At 44.5% G+C, this 20995-nt stretch overlaps 1 protein-coding gene and 1 pseudogene across 6 annotated transcripts in view; one reads left to right on the top strand and one right to left on the bottom strand.

Annotated features, from left to right (window-relative positions):
• Positions 1 to 1748: 1748 nt before the first annotated feature.
• Positions 1749 to 2254, bottom strand: LOC129538214 (protein tyrosine phosphatase type IVA 1 pseudogene; annotated as a pseudogene).
• A 7360-nt stretch (positions 2255 to 9614) lies between these two features.
• The window catches only part of NFE2L2 (NFE2 like bZIP transcription factor 2), a 34241-nt gene continuing 22860 nt past the window's right edge, over positions 9615 to 20995 (top strand). The window contains exons 1-2 of one of the 6 annotated variants that reach the window (XM_055398748.2): positions 9615 to 9842; positions 15519 to 15785. Coding sequence is in view for 1 of the 6 variants with exons in the window: in XM_055398746.2 (XP_055254721.2) it covers positions 9798 to 9842 (45 nt within the window). In the remaining 5 variants the exon portion in view is untranslated. Of the gene's footprint in view, positions 9843 to 10223; positions 10975 to 11023; positions 14901 to 15518; positions 15786 to 15821; positions 20339 to 20995 lie in introns of those variants that run through there. The other 5 variants (XM_088830319.1, XM_055398749.2, XM_055398746.2 and 2 more) reach the window with 5 other exon arrangements.

Below are 20995 nucleotides of genomic sequence, written 5' to 3'. Positions count from 1 at the left end.
AGAACATGTAAACTCATTAATAGTTGCAGAAAGTAGATCACTGGTTGCCTAGAGATGGGATGGGGAACAGAGAGAAGCAGGAATTAAAGGAGACATGAGCAGATTTGGGGGGATAATACTTACATTCATTATTTTAATTGTGTTGATGGCTTCATATATATATATATCAAAACTTATCAAGTTGTGTACTTTAAATTTATGCCACTTACTACATGTTGATTATACCTCAATAAACATGTCTTACAAAAAATCATTGTGTTTATTTTTCTTTTTTTTTTTTTGCATTTCATCATTTATTTAATGTTTAAGCTCTTGCACTAGATTTTTACAAGCTGGTGAACACTGACAAATTATTTCTCCACAGTACTATAACCACATGTAAATGACAGTATAAATAAATGGTTGAGCTAACAGTAATACACATCACCATTTTATCAATTACATAATATATTGTCAAGTATCCAGATATTAAGTTACACAGCTCAAAGGTATGTAAAATATTAAATGTCTGCTCAGTTCATTAGCAGAAACCCACTTTTTTTTTTTGCAAGAGAGGCTGGGAATCACACTTCAAACAAAACTAAGTTGGTAAACAACTTCAGTTAAGTATGGAAAAAAATGACAAGAATTTCAGAAATTTTGATTAAGAATTGTTTTAGTTACTATAACAAATATTTCTACCTTTTAAGAACTACTTACTAAATTAAAGTGCATATTCTACATGTTCTGCACAAGACAAAGGCAATGTTTTACTAAAAATACTTAAGGCAGCCACCAGGCTCCCCCGTCCCTGGGATTCTCCAGGCAGGAACACTGGAGTGGGTTGCCATTTCCTTCTCCAGTGCATGAAAGTGAAAAGTGAACGTGAAGTCGCGCAGTCGTGTCCAACCCTTAGCGACCCCATGGACTGCAGCCTACCAGGCTTCTCCGTCCATGGGAGTTTCCAGGCAAAAGTACTGGAGTGGGGTGCTATTGCCTTCTCCGAAAAATACTTACTAGCCCCTACCATTATTTTTTCAGGCCCTCCCTGTAAGCTGCACCCCAAAGTGCAAACATTAAAATGAACTGTAAGGCTTTCGTCTGGAGACATTAAAGACATGTGCTTCTGTACAATGTAGATTTTCAAAATGGAGGCCTTCTACAACACAAAATGAGATTTATAGAAAGATATTAAATAATCACTGTAAGACTTGGTTAATTAAAAAGGGAGCAAATCTGATGTATACTGGTATGCGTGTGGGAGATGTAAACATATTGTAAGCAAACCTCATAGGCCCTGCTTTCTGTGTTTGAAGTGATGCCAGGAATAAACCACGTAAGGTCCAGAGTATTCATAGTTCCTGGGATTTGTTCTATATGATACTAAAAATATACAAGTATTGTGCTGGGTATTTTGGCACCTAGTCTTTCTAAATTTCTTACATATTGATAAGATTCTGGCATGGAAACAGATTTAAAGATATGACTCAATATTGGATGATTTCAGGAGAGGTCAACTGGTACAAATTATAAGCACATTTCAAATGCTGAACAGCATGAATTCTTTACTAGTATCCAAATAGGTTGATTATAACCTGAACAGAGTCTGCAATTCTGCCAGGCTTGTGGCCTGGTAAAACTGCTCTTCAACACTCCTATGGAAGCTTCATTAGACTTATTCACCAAGTCAACAGGCTATCTGCTATGTACAATAAATTGCACCCTGTCTCAGGTTCCACTTCTAAGCAATGGCATCACACACCCTGGTTTTACTGAACGCAACAGTTGTTTCTATGCCCAATGGAGTCTTTGAAGCGCAGCCGCATTTTAGGACGATACTTCTCCAAATTCAAAAGTTGCTTGCTGTTAAAAGCTCCTCGCCACTTTTGTCCTATGAACTGTACTGCATCTTCATATTTCATTCCACCTTCAGTTAGTGCTAGGGTGACAAGCACTGGAACTCTGCCAAGGCCTGAAACACAATGAACAGCAATACAACAGCCAAGGTCTTCACAAAACTTAATTTTCACAAGACTTAACCAATTATCAACAATCTGGTTAGACGGTGGTGCGCCATCATCAAAAGGCCAGTTGAGAACACGGATGCCTTCTTTCTCCACAAGGAGCAGTGTCGTAAATTGCTTCACATGCTCTTACTATTGTGGAACTTCTTAAGTTCCTCTATAAATTTGTTTAAGGTCGCATTAGTTGGGTTGTGTGTAATAAGAAATCTCATGTTCTTGTATGTAACTTCTACAGGAGCTGGGGGGTTCATTCGAGCCTTGTTAATTTAGTTAATTCAAAAGGGATATGAAACAATTAAAAAAATTGAATACAGAAATGATGCAAAGAAACCCAGTCACCTTCAATATACTCCACTTGAAATTCTCAGTGCTTTTGAGTATGAAGTTGGGAGTAATGAATAAATGAACCTCTTAAGAAGAAGCAGCAATTCTTCAATCCAGTAATACTGAGGCAATAGAAAGGAAGCGTACTGAGGTCTACCCCATCCACGTCAAAACTGTTGTAAAAAATGCTCTGTGGATTTCAATTCAATACTTCTGTGTCCAGGTTAACCAGTCTTCTGGGGGCTTCTTGGTGGAGCAGTAAAGAATTTCTGCAGTTCACCTGTGTGCATAGAGGTTGTGCTGTGCCTGGCAGTAATCTCCACTGCCCTTCAGAAACTCCATAAATGTGTGACCGAGAACACCACAGAACTGAGGAATATATCTACTCATTGAAAATTGTGGCCTAATCATACAGCCGGTCCTGAGGCTGTGGCGGGGGCAGGGCAGGGGTGGTGGCAGTCATTGTAGGGCTGCAGCGGAGGCACCTAAGTCCTGATTTTTCTTAAAAATGAAGCATCAACCGTGACCCTCTGCCATTAAGTTGGATAGACTACCCTTTTGTGGTATTCACCACTTATTGGCTCTGGTCAATTGTAAAGTTTTATTACTGGACTATAAGGACTTTGAGAGTAGAATCCAAGTTTAACTCATCTTTGTCTTCCCTCTAACCCACAGCATGGTACCCTTCATCAACTGTTATTTTTTAAATGAGTGAATTATCTGGATAATGTTTGGCAAAACATCTCAGAAAACATTTTTTCCTGAGTTCCCTAATTAACCCTTGCCATTCTTTTAAACATCCATCAGACAGCATATCTGCATGCTTAAAAACTTTAGAGCCAGAGTGACCTGCTCAGCTACTTACTAACTGTTTGACCATAAACAAAATTAGCTAGCCTCTCTAAGCTTCATTTTCCTCATATCTAAAGAGGGTAGTAATATACCTATGGGCTTCCCAGGTGGCTCAGTGGTAAAGAATCTGCCTGCTAATGCAGAAGACACACGTTGGATCCTTGGGAGCAGAAGATCCTCTGGAGGAGGAAATGACAACCCACTCCAGTATTCTTGCTTGTAAAAGCCTGTGGACAAAGGAGCCTGGTGGGCTATAGTCCATGGGATCAAAGAGTCAGACAGGACTGAGCATGAGCACAGTAATACACCTATGTCATTGGTTTTCTGAAAGGATTAAATGAAATAGTCCATATAAAGTGCATGGCCCATAGTGTAAACTCAAAAAGGCAAGTGAATTCATACATTTACCATCAGAGACTTTTGAAAGTTTATAAACTCCAAATACTGAAATAATTTTTTTTTTTATCAGAAAAAAGAAAATGTAATGAACTAGTACCTGAATCTTTCGAGGAGCAATAGCTCTAAACTGACATTAAAGTTACCTGCATGTTAGGATGCTGGGAAAGGTTGGGGGCGGGAGGAGAAGGGGATGACAGAGAATGGATGGCTGGATGGCATCACCAACTCTGTGGACATGAGTTTGAGTGAACTCCGGGAGTTGGTGATGGACAGGGAGGCCTGGCGTGCTGTGATTCATGGGGTCGCAGAGAGTCGGACATGACTGAGTGACTGAACTGAACTGAACTGAGGCTTTTTACGAAGTATACAACCAGAGAAATTTAATTTGTTGGAAGAAGTGGAAGGGTTACAATAGCTTGCAGTCTTGTCAGTACATTTTATACCTTGTTCTTAGACCTTTTCATTAAAACCTTGTCATTGCACAGAGAGGCTGAAGTTCCAAATGGTCCATTTAGTTTCTTCTTATACTTCACTTTGAGGTTCTTACATGTGGAAATCCTGTTATCATATTTGTTTGCAAGCTTTCTCTCTAGTGAAAAATACTTTATCATTCAGTCTATAGGGAATTAATTAAACGAAATGTGGAAAAACGTAATCTTCAGGGACCTCTGCTGTGGGTACTCTCAGTAAATACAGCACAACCAAGGGACTCTGCAGAGATCTGACCTAGAGTGGACAGAGTTCTGGGCTTTAGGTCCAGCTGGTTTGAAATAAAATAATTTTCTTGAGCCTTGAGCAATTTATTTCATTGTTTTGCAGTCTTTTGATTTGTAATATGGGGACTAATCACATAGTCATGCTTTATAGGGAATGTTTATAAAATATATGGAATAATTATTATTAATAAACTAGGTTATTAACCTCTTCCAAAAATAAGGTGCTGACATGTAAATAACATTTGTTCCTGAGGCTTTAGTTCTGGTCCAGTGCTAGCTGTGCCTTCAAAAGTCCAAATCAGTTCGTCTTGCTGGAAGAACATAAATGTTCTTCTATTCCTGGCTCTGCCAAAAGCTAGTTCTGTGCTCACTGGTAACTACTTCACCCCCTTAATTTCTTCAAATGTAAAAGTAGAGAGCTGGACTAGATCAGGGAGGGAAAACACATGACATATATTGATATTCCTATCTGTCTGTGCCCGTGCAGACATTTAAGTTAGTCAATCACTGAAATTTTTCTACCCAACTTAGGAAGCTTCTTCTAAATTCTTCTCAGCAAAACATCATAGGCAGCCACTACCCATCAGTTAGAGTTAGCAACCAAAGTAAAACATACTTGCCATCTTTGAGTCAGAGTATCTCTAAGGGTTCTTTTAATTCCAATATTACTCAAAGGTCAAAATGAGAGTCTGCACCAGAAAGAAATATGTTGGCAAATCTTACTTCCCTTTTTCACATTCCAGCCTCTGAGTGTTAAAGACTTCACAAGTCCTGTCCATGAGGATTCTCTGCTCTTACATTATTGCATTTTGCCTTTTATTTGTCCAAAATGAAAACAGGTTAGTGGATTTTCCCCAAATTCTGAAAATACATACTGTAAATCTTTGAACAATCCAGAAAAGTACAAAGATGAAAGTGAGAAGTATCTGATATTCAAAATCCATTATTAATACTTGGTAAGCAGTCTTGTGGGTGTGCTTTTCTCTGTGCTCTAATTTCCCCACACAACAACATTATGAGCAACTTTGCACGTCACCTGGATCCTGCGGTTCTCTATGTGCTCTTAACATGCCATCTTTATCTGGGGGCTCCTATTCTGCAGAGCGAAACCCTGCAAATGTAGCAGCAGATTGAAAGAGCAAAGGATCTTTAGACCCTTACTACAACTCCACCTAAAGATGTGGTCAAATTCTCCAGGCTCCTCTCTAGGAAACACAGAATGGAAACATTTGTAAATCTTGTGGTTAAAATTCAATTTGAAAATGGAATGGACCCAGTGTCTTGGGAGAAAAGCAAGGGTTTCTCCTTTACCTCTGTACCCCAACACCACTTTTTTTCCTGCTTATTACTATAAAAGTAATATATGTTTATTTAGGAAAATGCAGGCAGGCAAAAATGAGAAAAAAATAAAAAGCATTTGTAATCTAATCAGAATAATTGTGGTTAACATTTTGGAATGTGTATGTTTGTCTTTTTTTTCCTATGCATATATTTTTATGTAGGTATCAACATACATAATTCAAAAGCACTCTTTTAAACATCCAGGTTTTTCTCTTCACACGCTGCACTTCTGTTCCTGTAGAGCACTCATTCTCTTATGAGCAGGAAACTAGAAGTGTTAAAACCGGCTCTGCTAACATACAACTCTTTGTATCAGTGGTTTGCACAGTGAGGTGTGCTCACCAAGGAACCCATGTTATGGGTGTGTTTTTAAACTAATACGCCTATTATTTTGAACCCTACTGTACTGGAGTTTAGTTTATCCACTGGGCATGATGCTCCTGAAGTTCAAATTCCCTCAGCAGATATTCAGCAAGGATGTTACATAACTGGTATAAATGAGGTCATGTTAGGGCCAAAATCTCTGTATGCATTTTTACCTCAATCTACTTCACTGATGGAATATCTGTATTCCTTAAGTGTATTTGCACAAAGAGAATACCTCACCATCATCTGTCTAATGGTGTGACACTGACACATACTGTAATGAGGTGATTTCCTTTGTATGTAGCAGTGAAGAAGGTATAACATAGGAAAAATACCTTCTTCATTCACAGGGAGGTCAATTGCTCCTGAGGTTTGAGACTCTTATTAAATTGCAAAGTACCATCCCTATATGTGACGCCAATAATTGTTAACAAACAAAAAGCAGCCAGGAGAAACCTTGTGAACCTCTTTGATATTCAATATATGCTGTTTGGTTATCTATTGCTATGAAACAGACCACCCCAAAGTGTAGTGGCTAAAATCAATTTATTATAATCTCGCACAATTCTTTGGGCTGACTGGGCTCACCCAGGCAGTCTTCTGCTGGTCTTGCTTGGAGTCTCTCATATACAGTTGCAGTCAGATAGCAGCTGGGGCTATCTGGTCTCCTGGGGTTCAATTGGGTGGCTAGAAGATCTAGTCTGGTATCTTCACTCACATGTCTGGTGCCTTGGCTCACATAGCTGTTCTTTCCACTTGAAGTCTCATCCCCCAGGGCTTTTTCCCACAGCCTCTCTTCCCACAGAGATAGTCAGACTTCTTACATGATGGCTGACTTCTAAGACTGTAAAATTAAAAGCTGTCAGGCCCTTTTAAAGCTTAGGTGGAGACTTGGCATAGTGTCACTCCCAGCCTCCTGTAAGTTACAGCAAGTCTCAGGGCCAGCCTTGATGCAATGTGGGGGACTACACAAGCACAGCAACACGTCAGGAGGGGTAGTTCACGCAGTGCCATCTGGGGAAACTAGCTACTGGATCTGCTCCAACTGTAGGCTGTACAAATTTAGAATTTTAACAGTAATGCCAAGGGAGTTTGGATACTTTCTTGGTGAAACATGGAATACAATGAAAAGGAATAGCAGAGGGAAGAAGCCTCAAGGTGATGGAGGATTTTGAAAACAGTAAGTACTTTCTTGGGTCTTGCAAATTTGGCAGATTAGATCACGGAGAAGGTGAAATAACTGGGTCATTGCATCACTATTATCCAAATTTTGCATACTTGGAAGGCTTACCTGATGATGCTTGTTTTTTACGACAGTTCCGGAACTAAGTATTACCTTGGTCACACATCTCAAGCATACCTGCAGGGTTCTCTTTCTAAGGATGGCAAAGAACTCAGATATAAATAGAAACATACACAGGTTAGTAGAATGTGAAGCCACCTGAGGGGGAAATAAAATAGCAAGGAGAGCCTGAAGTAAATAAGTCCCATGGCAACAGGACAGGAAAGAGAAGGCATCCTGGAACTTCTCAGTGCGTAGTATCTGTGCCTTCATGTCACTACATTTAAGTTTAGAGGGCAAGGCCTCCTTTCTCACATGGATATGATCTTGCATCAGAATTCTGCAAAGACCAGGAACCTCCTTGATGTGGGTGGTCCGAGACTGGGGTTCCCTCCTCCTGTGCTGAATCGCCATTTAATGCCAAACAGCTTTTTCTTAGTTGTTTCCTTAAACTTTCTTAAACATGTTCAGACTCTTATCGTATTGTCCTCCTCCCTTTGAAAATATGTACTCTGCAGGTGCCTGAAATAATATACTCCCAGTAACTGCAGTTTTGCAAAAGTAAAATTTATTTTACTCAGTCTAAACGGAAATTTGTTGCCTAACAAGGAAATACCAAATTTTATAAACCCCTGGAGGGCAGCCATCTTGTCATATATGACTGTTATCGCCTGCCTCCTGGGCTCACTGTCTACCTTCTCCATGTACTAATTTTAATAAGTAACTTGAATTGTTAGCAATATACTCTGGTGCCATTCTTTGACGCAGAAATGTCATTTCATAATGTCTCTGCATATTCCATGTCAGGTTCACTGTAAATCATTTCTCCTGAGCTTGTTGTTAGTGTGCAGATCATTTTGCCAGCTTCTCACTTAACAGCTGAAAGTTTAATTCAAATTGAAAAAACTTACTTCGATTACAAGCAATTAATTTAGGCTTCACTTACCTTAAGAAACAGTGGAACATATAAATCAACAGATAAATCCTGGGAGTGTCAAATTATGCAACCAAGAGAAAGTAAGTTCTTTGCAGCTTTTGGGGCGTTGTTCTGCTGTAGTCAGGCTTTTATGGTTTTCTTTTTCTTTTTTTTTTTTGGCGTCAGGGTTTTGAATGAAATAGTAAAACCAGTGCCTGGCACTGTCTACTCCACCTGGTTTTGCATAATTCTAAGAAGTCAGAAACTGAAAACCAGGCTTGTTAAAGAGCTAGAAAGAGTGCTATTGCATAAGAGAAAACAAAACAAAACCATTTCGCTATTCTTTTTTAAATCATAAGATTTCACAATATTCCTGTTTTCAAGTACTTGAAGTTTGCTTTGGGCATTGACTACTTTTTAAATAATTGTTTTTAATGTGCAGTGAATAATACACATTCATTGCAGATTTAAAACATACTTAAAGTAACAAAGAGAAAGATAAAAATCACTCAAGGTCCTGCAACTATTAATATTACTAGTAATATTTTGAGGAACGACCTTTTTTTTCTAGGTACATATTTTCACAGAACGGGTCCACAGTACACAATTTTATAACTTGGTTGTTTTGCGTTTTTATTTTTAAAATCGTATCTTGAGTACGTGAAAACTTCTAGAGGTTATGACACGTTTGTAGTATCGAACGGGGTTAAAAATCGCCATCTATGGTGTGGCGCGTGCACTCTGGTGGGAAGAGAAGGCCCCGGGTGGGCAACATCGACCACTCTCCGATCCACAGAGACTTCTCCGTTTGCTCTCGGCGACTGAAGCCCGGCCAGAGCGCAAGGCATGGGAGGAAGCAGAGGGCGATCAGGGTGACGGCGAGCACGAGCTCCCCGCGCGGTCCACCTTCCCCCGGGCCAGTCCTACTGGCTCCAGCCCCGAAGTGAGCCGGAGCGAGAGGGCAGCTGGCGGTGCGCTGGGCTTCCGGCCCCCACCCCCGGGGCTGGCGCCACTCTCGGGCGGTGGGGAGAGGGAAAGCCGGGCAAGGTTCTGCAAATCCACAGCAGGGAAGCGCAGCTCCGATACCAGCGCCTTTGCCGGGTCTCCAGGCGTGTTTGTTTCAAGTGTTTCAAAGCACCCGAACCCCAGCGACCTTCGGCAAACAACTCTTAATCCCGCGGGCGGGGAGCCACGGCTGCATTCGCCGGAAGGGCAAACTGAGAGCGGAGGCCGGGGAGCTCCGGGGGCCCCCCTCCCGGCACTCTGCCTGCCCGCAGCCGCCCCTGCGACCCCCGCCCGCGACTCCCTCCCGCCCCAGGACGGCCAGCTTCCTGCGTCAGCCGGGCGCGGGTGGGGGATTTTCGGAAGCTCGGCGGCGCGGCCGGCTGGGGAGGGACGGGCCCGGGCTTGCCCCGCCCTCGGGGGGCGGGGGGCGGAGCGGGGCCGGAGCCCGGTCGGCGACTCCGGCCAAGTCAGGGAGAAGCGAGTGCCTAGGATCCCCCAGGAGCCGCCGCCAGTGCCGCCGCGTCCGCTCCAAGCCTCGGCAGCCGCCACAGGGCCGCCGTCGGGGAGCCTCCAGGCACCGTCCCCAGCTGAGCATGATGGACTTGGAGCTGCCGCCGCCGGGACTGCCGTCCCAGCAGGTGGTGCCAGGGCGGGAGCAGGGGCGCGAGGGGGCCGCGGCCCGGGAGGGACCGCCGCTTCGGCCGCTTTTCCCGTCGGCGGCCGGAGCTCGGCCTGCAGCGGCCGCGCGCGCCCCAGAGCCGCCGCGCTCGGGCTGGGGCCGCGGGAGGGAGCGGCGAGCCGAAGCGCTGCGAGGGCTTTGGGGGCGCGGCCGAACGGCGCGACTGACGGCGCGCCCGCAGCCCCCGAGCGCGCTGGGGTCGGGGTGGGGGCTGCGCCGGCGCGCGCGGGGCGGAAGGCGTCGCTGACCGCGTCCCGGCCGCCGGAGCGGAGACGCCGCAGCCGCGGCCGCCCCCCTTTCCGAGGTGGAGCGGCCGGGAGGCAGCCGGGTAGGAGAGGGCGGACGCTGGCGGTCTGGGCCGGCGCGGCCCGGCCCTTCCGGGGCTGCGCGGCTCCCCCGCCTCGGAGCCGGCAAAAATGTGCCTAGTCACGGGGCCGCGCTCGGGGGAACTGAGGTCTCCGGGCTGGGACCCGGAGCCCCTCCTCTGCCGCTGCCCCTCTGCCCGCGACCTCCGCGGTTGCCCTGCTGAGCGTTCTCCTGGGCAGAGCCATCAGTCAGTCCAGCCGTGCGACCGCCCGTAGGCCACTTGGCGAAAATGCCCAGCTTCCAGGGTGGGGGCAGAGGGAGGTCACCAAGTGCGCAGCGCACTCGGTTTCCCCGACGTGCGGCCATCGAACCCTGCCCTGAGCGCCGCCTCGCCCCGAGGGAAAGGTTCGGGCTCGTGGAACTCTGAGTCGGCCCCTAGCGCCGCGCCGGCAAGGGCGGGCGGGGCGGTGGACTCTGACGTCCCACCCCACCTCAGCTCCTCGCGGCTTCTCGGCCCGGCGCGGTGCCTCCCGGTGGCGCACGCCGCGAGCGTGGTCCCGGCGCCGTGACAGTGGCCGGTTGGCTGTCACGGCGGCCCTCAGTGGGCCCTTTCCTGCTTTGTAGCGTGCAAACCTTGCCGCGCCGGGGCCAAGGGACAAGTTGGAGCTGTTGATCTGTTGCGCAATTGTTATTTTCCCCAGGGCGGCTTTGTCTTTGGATTTAGCGTTTCGGAATTGCGATTCCAAAATGTGTAAGGCAGGATATTCTGTTCTCTGCTGTCAAGGGTAAGAATTTTGATTGTAGATGAGCATTTCTGTTGTTTTTAGGCTGTTACTAAAATTTCTGCTTTCATATACTGTTTCTCTTTTGGGTGCTTTATGTAGTTTTCCTTTTCTGTTTGAGAATTTGCCTCAGTTGCTTTTCTAGTATGTTGCTTCTTTTGAGAGGGCAGAGGGTGGGACAGCTGTGTCTCATAAAGCCTTGCTAACAAGTTCTGTAAATGTCGCAGATGTGAAAACAAGTTTCTGTATATATTTTGTAGGGACTTTTTAAAGGAGTAGATAGTTTTATTTCCAATTTGTGTGTGTGAATGGATTCTTTGGAACAATACTTAGTTCAAGGAAATGTGTAACCTAACAGGAACGGTAAATATATTTATGCTCTTAAACATCAAGTTTTAGACTAATCCTGAAGTAAGGTTTTGAGTTATTGACAATGTACTGATTGTGCCTTTTTTTCCCTTTGAAGCTGTTTGTCTTGAACTTTCCCCCAGTAATGATTAAGATTGTATTCCTTCCTCCCCACGATGTGAAGAAGTAAATTGTGCTTTCCGATTTAGCTGTTGTTCAATTCCTATAGCCATTTCTTTAATAATCTGTATGACCAAAGAATATATGATGCCAATGGACTTTAATTTTCCTAGATTTAGGACTGTAGCCTAGTGTTATATTACTGTTTTTTTTTTCTTTCTTTCTTAACTATATAATTTGACATTCCGTATACAAAAGTGGGTAAAGCATCTTGACTGCTTTTTCTTTTAAATGTGAACTTTCCAATTATGTTTGTTAAGGTAATTCCCTTTCCACCCTTTGTAATCAGACCTCAGTTTGTATATATGAAGACTATAAAAGAAAATGGAATAAAATTTAGAGTTAATGTTATGTCTGTAACTAAGATTCATATTAAATCTTTGTAGTCCAGGAAGATTTAGACGGAGTCATAAGTGTATTCTAACCTTTTGTCAAAGAAACACCAGGTGGGAGGTGGTACAGGGGTAAAAGTTCTTCCCCCTTTGTGCAGAGGACTTGTTGATGAAGCAGTAGTTTTACATTCTGCATTTCCATTAGCTGGAAGGAACCTTCCATTACCCTTTTCAAAGCTGTCTTGGAGAAAGTACTTTTGCATATGAGGGATGAAGTTGATCTTGGGCTAGATAAGGTAACTTTTAAAGAAAAATAAGGCATCCCTCTCATCTCCAGAAGGTTGAGCAAAGAATAACTTGACTTTTTAAATATTTGGGAAAATATTCTTGAGAGATTGTGAAAGATTGTAGGAGGGTAAAAACGTAACTCACATCAGCCTTTCTGCATTAAAAGTAACTTGGGTCATTTTGGACTCTTTCTTGTCAACTTGAATTTTTATAAACAGTGCTGGGAGGGGAAACCCCAAAATCTGACATTCTTTAGGATAACCAGGAAGAATTGAGAGCCAAATACGTTATTTGTCTTTATTTTTATTCAGGACAAATTACACTTACAGAATTGCATGAGAAAAAGAAACTCTCTGTGGGCTAGCAGCACTTTTTTCCCTGGGAATTTGCCCTCTACTGATGGAACACATTTAAAGGGGGTTTTGCATACATAATATTTCCTCTTTGATTTTTCCTTGATCTGGGGTTAACTCGTCAGTGCAAACTCTTGGATTCAGGAGGAGTTTGGCACTAAGATAATCGTAGATGAGTTATTGGACACTTACTTGTGTGCCAAGTAGTACGATAATTGCTTCACATCCTTAATTTCACAGTCACCCTGTAGGAAGTACTGTGTCCAGTTTCTAGTTGAGGAAAGAGGCGAAAAGCAGCCAGGGTCCTGGGTCCTGGTTAAAGTGGCTCAACCATCGAGTGGCGGAGGTGGGATTCAGACCCTGGCAGAAGGACCCCACTTCTGAAGTGGACCGAGACCAGGTAACTGTAGACGGAAGGAAACGCTTACACTTGCACAAATGGACAAATCGAGAAAAACTACAAGGAGGACAGGTAGGAATTTAAAAGATTATTAATCTTTGCACCTTTTCCAGTTATCAAGAAATTTAATAACTGTGTTTGTGAGGGGTGAGGTCGACCTTGAATACAGTGAAAGTAAATACAGCCTGTCATTGGACCTGCCACATGGGAAACCTTTAAGGAAGACTACGAGGCCTAGTGGGGTTTGATTGAGAGAGGCAGGACCATTTCTTAATTTAATAATAGTTTTTGAAATTTCTGATATTTCAGCAGTATCTGAGATTCTGCCTTACATTTTTCAGGGACAGTTTTTCAAATCTCTTAGCTCCTGGTGACTTTAATTTTATTTGCCTTGTTAGTTGGTACATTCTCCTGTTCCATTGGCTCTTTTTATCTGGAAATAGTGGTAAAAAAAATAAGTTTGGTAGTGAATATGGTGAAGAGTGGGACAGATGGGGTTAAACCTGGTTGAAGGAAAGTGGAGAGAATGGGGAGAATTTGAGTTGAAAACAAATAGTGGAAACCTGTTGGTTCAAATTAAACACTCATCTCCTGTTTTGGCACTTCTGAATTGAAGCAGGCATAAGGGCTCAAATCTGTCTAATTGAAGCCTTCTTGGGGTTTTGTGAATAGTACATTTCAAAATGAAATACTTTATTTCTTAGTCCTTATCTTTAAACAGATTGTTATCGGAATTATTATTGTCTTGTTTGTCTGAGTTAAGGATGCTGCAGGGTTTTTAGGATTAATTTGCCTAAAAATTAATCTGACAACTCCCAGTATATTTAAAAGCCTGGCCCAGCCACTTCTGAAAGTTTGCTGGAATCTGTTGTTGCACAGCAGGGTTGTTGTTCTTTAGTTGCTAAGTCGTGTCCGACTTTGTGAACCCATGGGCTGTAGTCTGGCAAGAATGGGATTTCCCAGGCAAGAATACTGAAGTGGGTTGCGATTTCCTTCTCCAGGGGATCTTCTTGATTCAGGGATCGAATCCCTGTCTACTGCATTGGCAGGCACATTCTTTACCACTGAGCCACCAGGGAAGCCCACACAGCAGGGTATCAGTTCAGTTCAGTCGCTCAGTCCTGTCCGACTCTTTGCAACCCTATGAATCACAGCACGCCAGGCCTCCCTGTCCATCACCAACTCCTGGAGTTCACTCAAACTCATGTCCATCGAGTCGGTGATGCCATCCAGCCATCCTCTGTCGTCCCCTTCTCCTCCTGCCCCCAATCCCTCCCAGCATCAGAGTCTTTTCCAGTGAGTCACCTCTTCGCATGAGGTGGCCAAAGTATTGGAGTTTCAGCTTTAGCATCAGTTCTAATGAACACCCAGGACTGATCTCCTTTAGAATGGACTGGTTGGATCTCCTTGCAGTCCAAGGGACTCTCAAGACTCTTCTTCAGCACCACAGTTCAAAAGCCTCAATTCTTCAGCGATCAGCTTTCTTCACAGTCCGACTCTCACATCCATACATGACCACAGGGTATAGGAGGATAAATGTACTGAAGGCAATATTCAACCAGCTTCCTTCACCAGTGGCTATATGTTTGAGTTTACTGTAGAATGGAGAATAGAGTTTATATTTTGAAAATAAGATTTCTGTGAGTCTTAAAAATGTAATTACCAGGTGCTTTTAAATATGCTCTAACAAACATTTATTAAAGGGGCTCTAAGATACAGACCCGGAGAAGGCAATGGCAACCCACTCCAGTACTCTTGCCTGGAAATCCTATGGACAGAGGAGCCTGATAAACTGCAGTCCATGGGGTCGTGAAGAGTCAGACATGACTGAGCTACTTCACTTTCATTTTTCACTTTCATGCATTGGAGAAAGAAATGGCAACCCACTCCAGTGTTCTTGTCTGGAGAATCCCAGGGACAGGGGAGCCTAGTGGGCTGCCGTCTATGGGGTCGCACAGAGTTGGACACGACTGACGTGACCTAGCAGCAGCAGCAAGATACAGACCAAGACTTCGTTCATTGATAATGGTATGTTTTCTGGAAATGAAAACAAAAACTACATTCAAGTGTATAACATTCCCAAAAAGTATTAGAAAAATAACGTGTTCTTATACTGACTTTCCCCGCCAAGACAAAGCAAGGTTGCTAAACAAAATCCTATCTTGCCTAAAGTTGGGGTTTTCTCTGTGTCAGCCCCTGCCACAGTAAATACTTTTTAACTATTATTATGAAGAATTTTAGGAACATTGAGGATTGGAAGCACTTTTTCTTTAAATTGGAGTATGATTGCTTTACAACATTGTGTTAGTTTCTGCTGTACAACAGTGTGAATCAGCTATAAGTATACATATGTCCCCTCCCTCTGGAACCTCCCTCCCATCTCACCCCTGGGTCATCACAGAGCACCAAGCTGAGCTTCCTGGCATATGTCCTATAACACCTTCAAAGCCTTACAAAATCTTTCTCTGTGCGTGAGCGTATAAGATTATTTGACCCAAACTGCGGTAGAAGTGACGACAAAGCGAGGGCATAAGAGCTACTTAGAGTACCAAATCCATCCTTCAAAGACCTTGTTGATAAGTGAAAGTCACTGTCATTCACCAGCAGCCTGTATTTTGCTTTTGCTGTTGTTTGGGTGTTTTGCAGCTCTGGATGGCTTGCGGGGATCTTCCCTGACCAGAGGTTGAACCCAGGCCAGCAGTGAAAGCCCTGCATCCTAACCACTTGGGACACCAGGGAATTCCCAGCAGCCCGTACCCTGAAGGATAAAAAAAATGCCTGGCAGTGCTGAGTTAGTCACTCTCTCTCTCGCAAACTTGGACAATTGAGACTCCCAGCCCTGTGATAGCGACTGCATACTGATGAGATCCAGCCTCTCCGTTGCTTTTCTTCAAATCAGAGAAGAGCAACTGGGTAAGAAAAGAAAACTGTCAGATGGTTTCGGCTTTGAAGCCTTCTTCCAAACTTAAGAGTTTATTTTGTGCGTTAGGCAGTTCTCCTCAATCACTTTTTAAAATCTCTGATACCTGTCTTATGTATGTATCTGTTCTTTCCCTCTACAATTCGATTATAAGTTCCTTGAGAGCTGGGCATAGAATTTATATTCATCTCTTCTTTAAATAGATTTAAGAGATGTAAGCCCCATCCTATACTGTCCACCCATTTAAAGTGGACAGTTTGGTGACCGAGTGTATTCAGAGTAGTACAGCCATCAGCACAGTCAATTTTAGAACATTTTCATCACCCCAGGAAGAAACCCCATCCCCATTAGCAGTCACCTCCCATTTCCCTTCAGCTCTCTTAGTTCCTATTAACCACTCTTTATCTCTCTGGATTTGTCTCCTGGATATTTCATATAAATGGAATCATAGCCTGGGTGGTTCTGTGTGACTGGCTTCTTTAACTTAACATGTTTACCTAGTTTGACCATATTGTATCATATATCAGGACTTTGTACATTTTATTGCTGCATACTATTCCATTATATGGATATACTACATTTTATTTGTCCCCTCCTCAGTTCATGGACATTTGGGTTGTTTCTACTTTATATATATTTTTGCTCCTGATAGCAGTGGTTCTTAAAATGTGCTTTAGAGTCGCCACCTGTATTTGCCCAGGCCCTATGTCTCGTTAAATTAAAAATCTCTGCGGGTGGGGCATCAGTATCTTTTTCAAACCTCTGATGGAATTTCATCATGCAAGTAGATTGAGAACCAGTGTTCTGGAGGAGTTGGCATGGTGCTTGGTACCCGTGGAAGGTATGTCTATAGGGATTTAGAAAATCTGGTTAGGATGTTGCTTAATTCATGAAAGGAGGTGTTTTTATGTTTGATCACTGACCTTCACAGCCTTAAGATTAATAACCTACATCTGAGAACTGTGTTTAAGGCACCTGGTGAATGTTTGAAACTCAGTAAATATAACTTGAGCTCTGTAATCCCTCATGGAGATTTGGGTGATAATTTTAGTAGAATTCCTGTTTGCTCAGGAGTGTGGTGACTGATAACCTGCAGTGTAGATTATTTGGGAATCATGTAGAGAAGGCAGTGAGGACCAGTGCGAGGCACTGGGGAGGAAGGAGAGCCTGGAAGCTGGGGTGCAGTACTGCCTCCCCCTACGAAGCTCCGAGCTCTGCATTCCTGGGCCTCCTTATCTTCCTCCAGCAAAAAACCAAAGCTTCAATCTGGGACTCCCTGGCAGTCCAGAGGCAGGGGCTCCAGGCTCCCAATGCAGAGGACCTGGGGTCAGTCCTTGGTCAGGGAGCTAGATCTTACCTGCCACACCTAAGAATCTGCGTGCTACAGCTAAAAGATGTCTCTGTTTCAGAACTAAGACCCAGCGTGGCCAAATAAAAAAATATTTAAAAACAAAACTTCAATCTACAAGGCCACTTTTAGCAACTCAGCTTTTTGATTCTCTGTATATGCTTCGTAAAGTCAACTTTATATTCTGACCACAGTGGCAACCATTTGTACTTACCTGGATGGTTTCTGGTTTACACATTTGGAAACTCGGGCTGGCTTCTGAATTGTTGGCGAGTTTGTGTGTGTGTGTTGTGCATCACACTTGAGGGTGTGGTTCGGGACCTTCTGAAACTGTCTCAGCCCTGCCTTGTGACAGCGTGGGAACAGGCCCAGCAGGGAGTGGGTGCTCCAAGCCAGCACCCATTTCTTTCAGTCTTTAGGCTCCTCTTTTGTGCGGCCCAGACCCAGTCTTTCCCGGGCCGTCACCCAGTGGAGGGGTACATTTAGTCTTCCCTTGAGAGCTGTCTGCTTTTCTAACTGTAGTCATAAGTAGGCTGAAATTCTTTTAATATGTCCCTCCTATTTGCTTTAAGATTTAAAAAGCAGTACTGTTCTTACACTTATTTTGTGCTGAATGATATACATATGTGTTTAAAGTGTTGATACCTGAAAACAGAAGACTTTTGGTTTTAACACTTAGGCTATATGCAGTGCAGACTTGTATTTCAGTGAGTGATCCTTGCTGTTAAATGCCCTTTCCCTCCTTTGCAGGAAGGAGCCGACGTTCAGGATTGGTAATACCACTCCACCCCTCGTGTTTGTGTGGGAGGCACGGACACGGTTAGCTGTGTATGGAGGTGGCCTGCTGATAAACAGTATAGAAATTTGCTTTACTTCCGATTGGACAGCCTTTTGTCTGCTCTGCTTCAGCACAGAATTGCAGTATCACCCTTGGAGGCAGAGCCCAGCCTATCCCCAGGGAATTCTGGATTGCAGAATTCCTGCAGAATGGCAGGGAGCAAGGATTGATCCGGTTCTGTGGCCTTCTGTGAACAGAATAGAACAGAGGTGTGACCCTGGTGGACTCACCGTGCTTGTCCCAGTGTCTGAGGGTCAGCTTAAGAACATGTGCCTTTTGCTGCTTGGTTTTTACAGTCCTAGAGCAAGGGAGTCTTGCTACTATGTCTAGAGGGTATTGAAGAACGCTGAATTTTTTTGACCTAGCAGAAAAAAAAAGTATTTTAATCATTACAATCCTGGTAATGAAAACCACCAAAAATGAAAACTGTCATTTTTTTTCTTGCACTAGGAAAAACTGTCAGTTTTTGAAGATGTCATTTTGTTCTTGGGCTTCTCAATGAGACATGATTAAAATGTACGTTGAGAAACCAACTCCAGAGGACAAGAACCGCGGCAGTGAATTTAGTGCTAGCCTGGCTCCTCTCCTACCCCCAGCTCCTGTGTTCTTCCTCCTTTGGTTCCCAAGCTGAGACCAGACCGAGAGTAAGAACCAAACTGTGGGTTCAGGTTCTTTCTTTTCCTGCAGAGACAACAGTTCACCATGTGCTAGAAACTTCTTTACCAGGCTGCATGTTTGGGAGAATCATTGGGGCAGTGGAGATCCCAGGTTACCTTTCACTTGGAAAAAAGATTCTGGAAGTAACGTGGGAGAGGTTGGGAGGAAAATTAGTTTAAAAGATTCCTTGTAATGAACCCAGGAGGGATACAGCTTTTTGGTCTCTTCTGTAATTCTTTGATTTGCTCCTCAATGTGCACCTTGCGCTTGGGTCCCTCATGTGAGAAGAGGGAAAAGCATTTGGGATATTTACTTGTGCTGTGTTTACGCTCATTATCTTTAGTTCTTTAAACCACCCTGTTAAGGTAGGTTTGTCGTTATTGAGAAAGTTCTTTGGAGAGGCTAAGAAGCAGTCCAGAGCTTGGTTTAAGAACTAGAAAGCAGAAGGATTTTATATAAGAAATTAATTATATAGGTGAGCCAAGAAACCAGCCAGCCAGCCTCAGGAAGCCACTTGCCAGTCCTGGGGCTGGAGGGGCAGAGAGAGCAGGTGGAATTCAAGGAGATGGGACCGTGGAGAGAGGGGCTCTGCCTCCCATCCTCAGCCTCTCTCCCTCTCCCAGAGCCCTGGTGGAATGTAGTTGGGAAGGGAGCCTGGGGACAGAGCAGGGCAGAATGGGGAAGGGATCTGGAAAGTGTTAGTCGGTCAGTCATGTCCTACTCTTTGTGACCCCGTGGATCGTAGCCCACCAGGCTCTTCTGTCCATGGAATTCTCCAGGCAGGAATACTGGAGTGGGTTGCCATTAGGCAAATGGCCAAAGCAATCATGTAGCTGGTAAGAACGGGAGCCGGGATGGGAACATTCTTTGCCATCAGAGTCTTTGGACTTCTCTCCAAACCATCTTCTTTTCAGAAATCTTAGACCAGACCTAGTGCTTTGCCTTTGGGGCACTTGACATGCCTGCTTAGAGGCAAGCGGCATGGGCATCCCGTAGACCGCAGTGCCTTCTGTATTCTGACTTCCTCAGTAATTTGCGCTGTGTGTTCCTTCTGGTGAGTGGAGCGCAGCACGTGTGACCACAGAGTAACTCAAAACAGTGGAACGTTAGAAACTCTCTCAAGAGCACGCAGGTGGAGGCTCCAGTCGGGCAGTTCCCAGACCCCATAAGCATGTTTCTGTGCCCCGCACCCCGTGAGGTGCCTCCGAGATGCCACGGCCGGATTGATTATATATACGAGTTGTTGGTGTTGCTGAAAGACTTGGGCCTCTGGGTCTTGAACTTGGGGGAGGAGGTTCAGAAAAGAGGGAAGGTATCTAAGAAGAGCAGAGGGAACCCCGCACCTCGTCCATTGCTCCTGGTAAAGGAAGCCTTCTCGCCCCAGAGAGACGGGGGTGGATAAGGTCCCCCTTGCTCTGGCCCTGGGGCTTGGGGAGCCTGCGGCCCCGCAGGGCATGGCGCTGGCCGGGTGCCGGGCTCGCAGAGCCCGCTCTGCGCCTTCCGGCTGCGGCAGTGGTGTGGGTGCTGGCCACGGTGATAATGGGGGCCCGAGGGCGCAGTCTGTCAGTCCCCTCAAGTCACACTGCACTTGCAGCGTCAGAAAGAGAACCAGCCTTTAGACGTTTGAAGACCTCAGAACACAGGCAGCTGGCCATTTCAGGAGGAAGAAAAGGAGGAAAAAAATGAACATTCACTGAACAGCTGTGAGTACTGTACTAGGTCCTGGACACGTTCTCTCTTACTTGGTCTTGACGATAAATCTGCATTGATGGTGGCTGTTAACCCCTTTTTTTTACAGACAAGGAAACCTGTTCAAAGAGCTCAGGTAACTTGTCCAAGGCTGTGCTACTCTTGCTGGCAGAACAGGGATTTAGAAAGTGTAATCACTGCCATCCCTCCTTTTTTCCTTCCTCGTCTCATGATTTCTGGGTGTTTTGTTAGATGCTAAAGCATGAGGGGCTGCTTTACAAAGATTCATTACTTTGTTCTCAGGAAACCTCAGGATATTCCTTGTTCTTTGCAGGGAGGCCCACTGCCTCCTCAGATGGCAGCCTGTTCACACCTCCCTTTCTGAGCTGGAAGGGGTTAGTGGCAGAGAGAATGCAGAAAGTGATGAAAGTTCTGGAAACCAGAGGGACCAAGTATATTTGATTTACTGTGTCTGTACCAGCTCCTTTAAAACGGAACAGTTTTATTTGAGCCATTGATGGTTACCACTGATATTTACCCTTTCTCCAGCCCTTGGCTGCAGGGGACTAGTCCTAAAAGATAAGCTAAATGTTTTTAAAAATTTCAAGGTGACATTAAAAGTCATATGCCATGTCTCTCTGGGTCTTGACTGTCTTTTCTGCCAGATACTT

Source organism: Moschus berezovskii, chromosome 2, assembly GCF_049115385.1.
Source record: "Moschus berezovskii isolate FMDL1 chromosome 2, NW_MosBer_1.0, whole genome shotgun sequence".
Lineage (NCBI taxonomy): Eukaryota > Metazoa > Chordata > Mammalia > Artiodactyla > Moschidae > Moschus > Moschus berezovskii.
The sequence above is the reverse complement of the archived record's forward strand: the minus strand, read 5'-3'. Positions and strand labels throughout refer to the sequence as shown.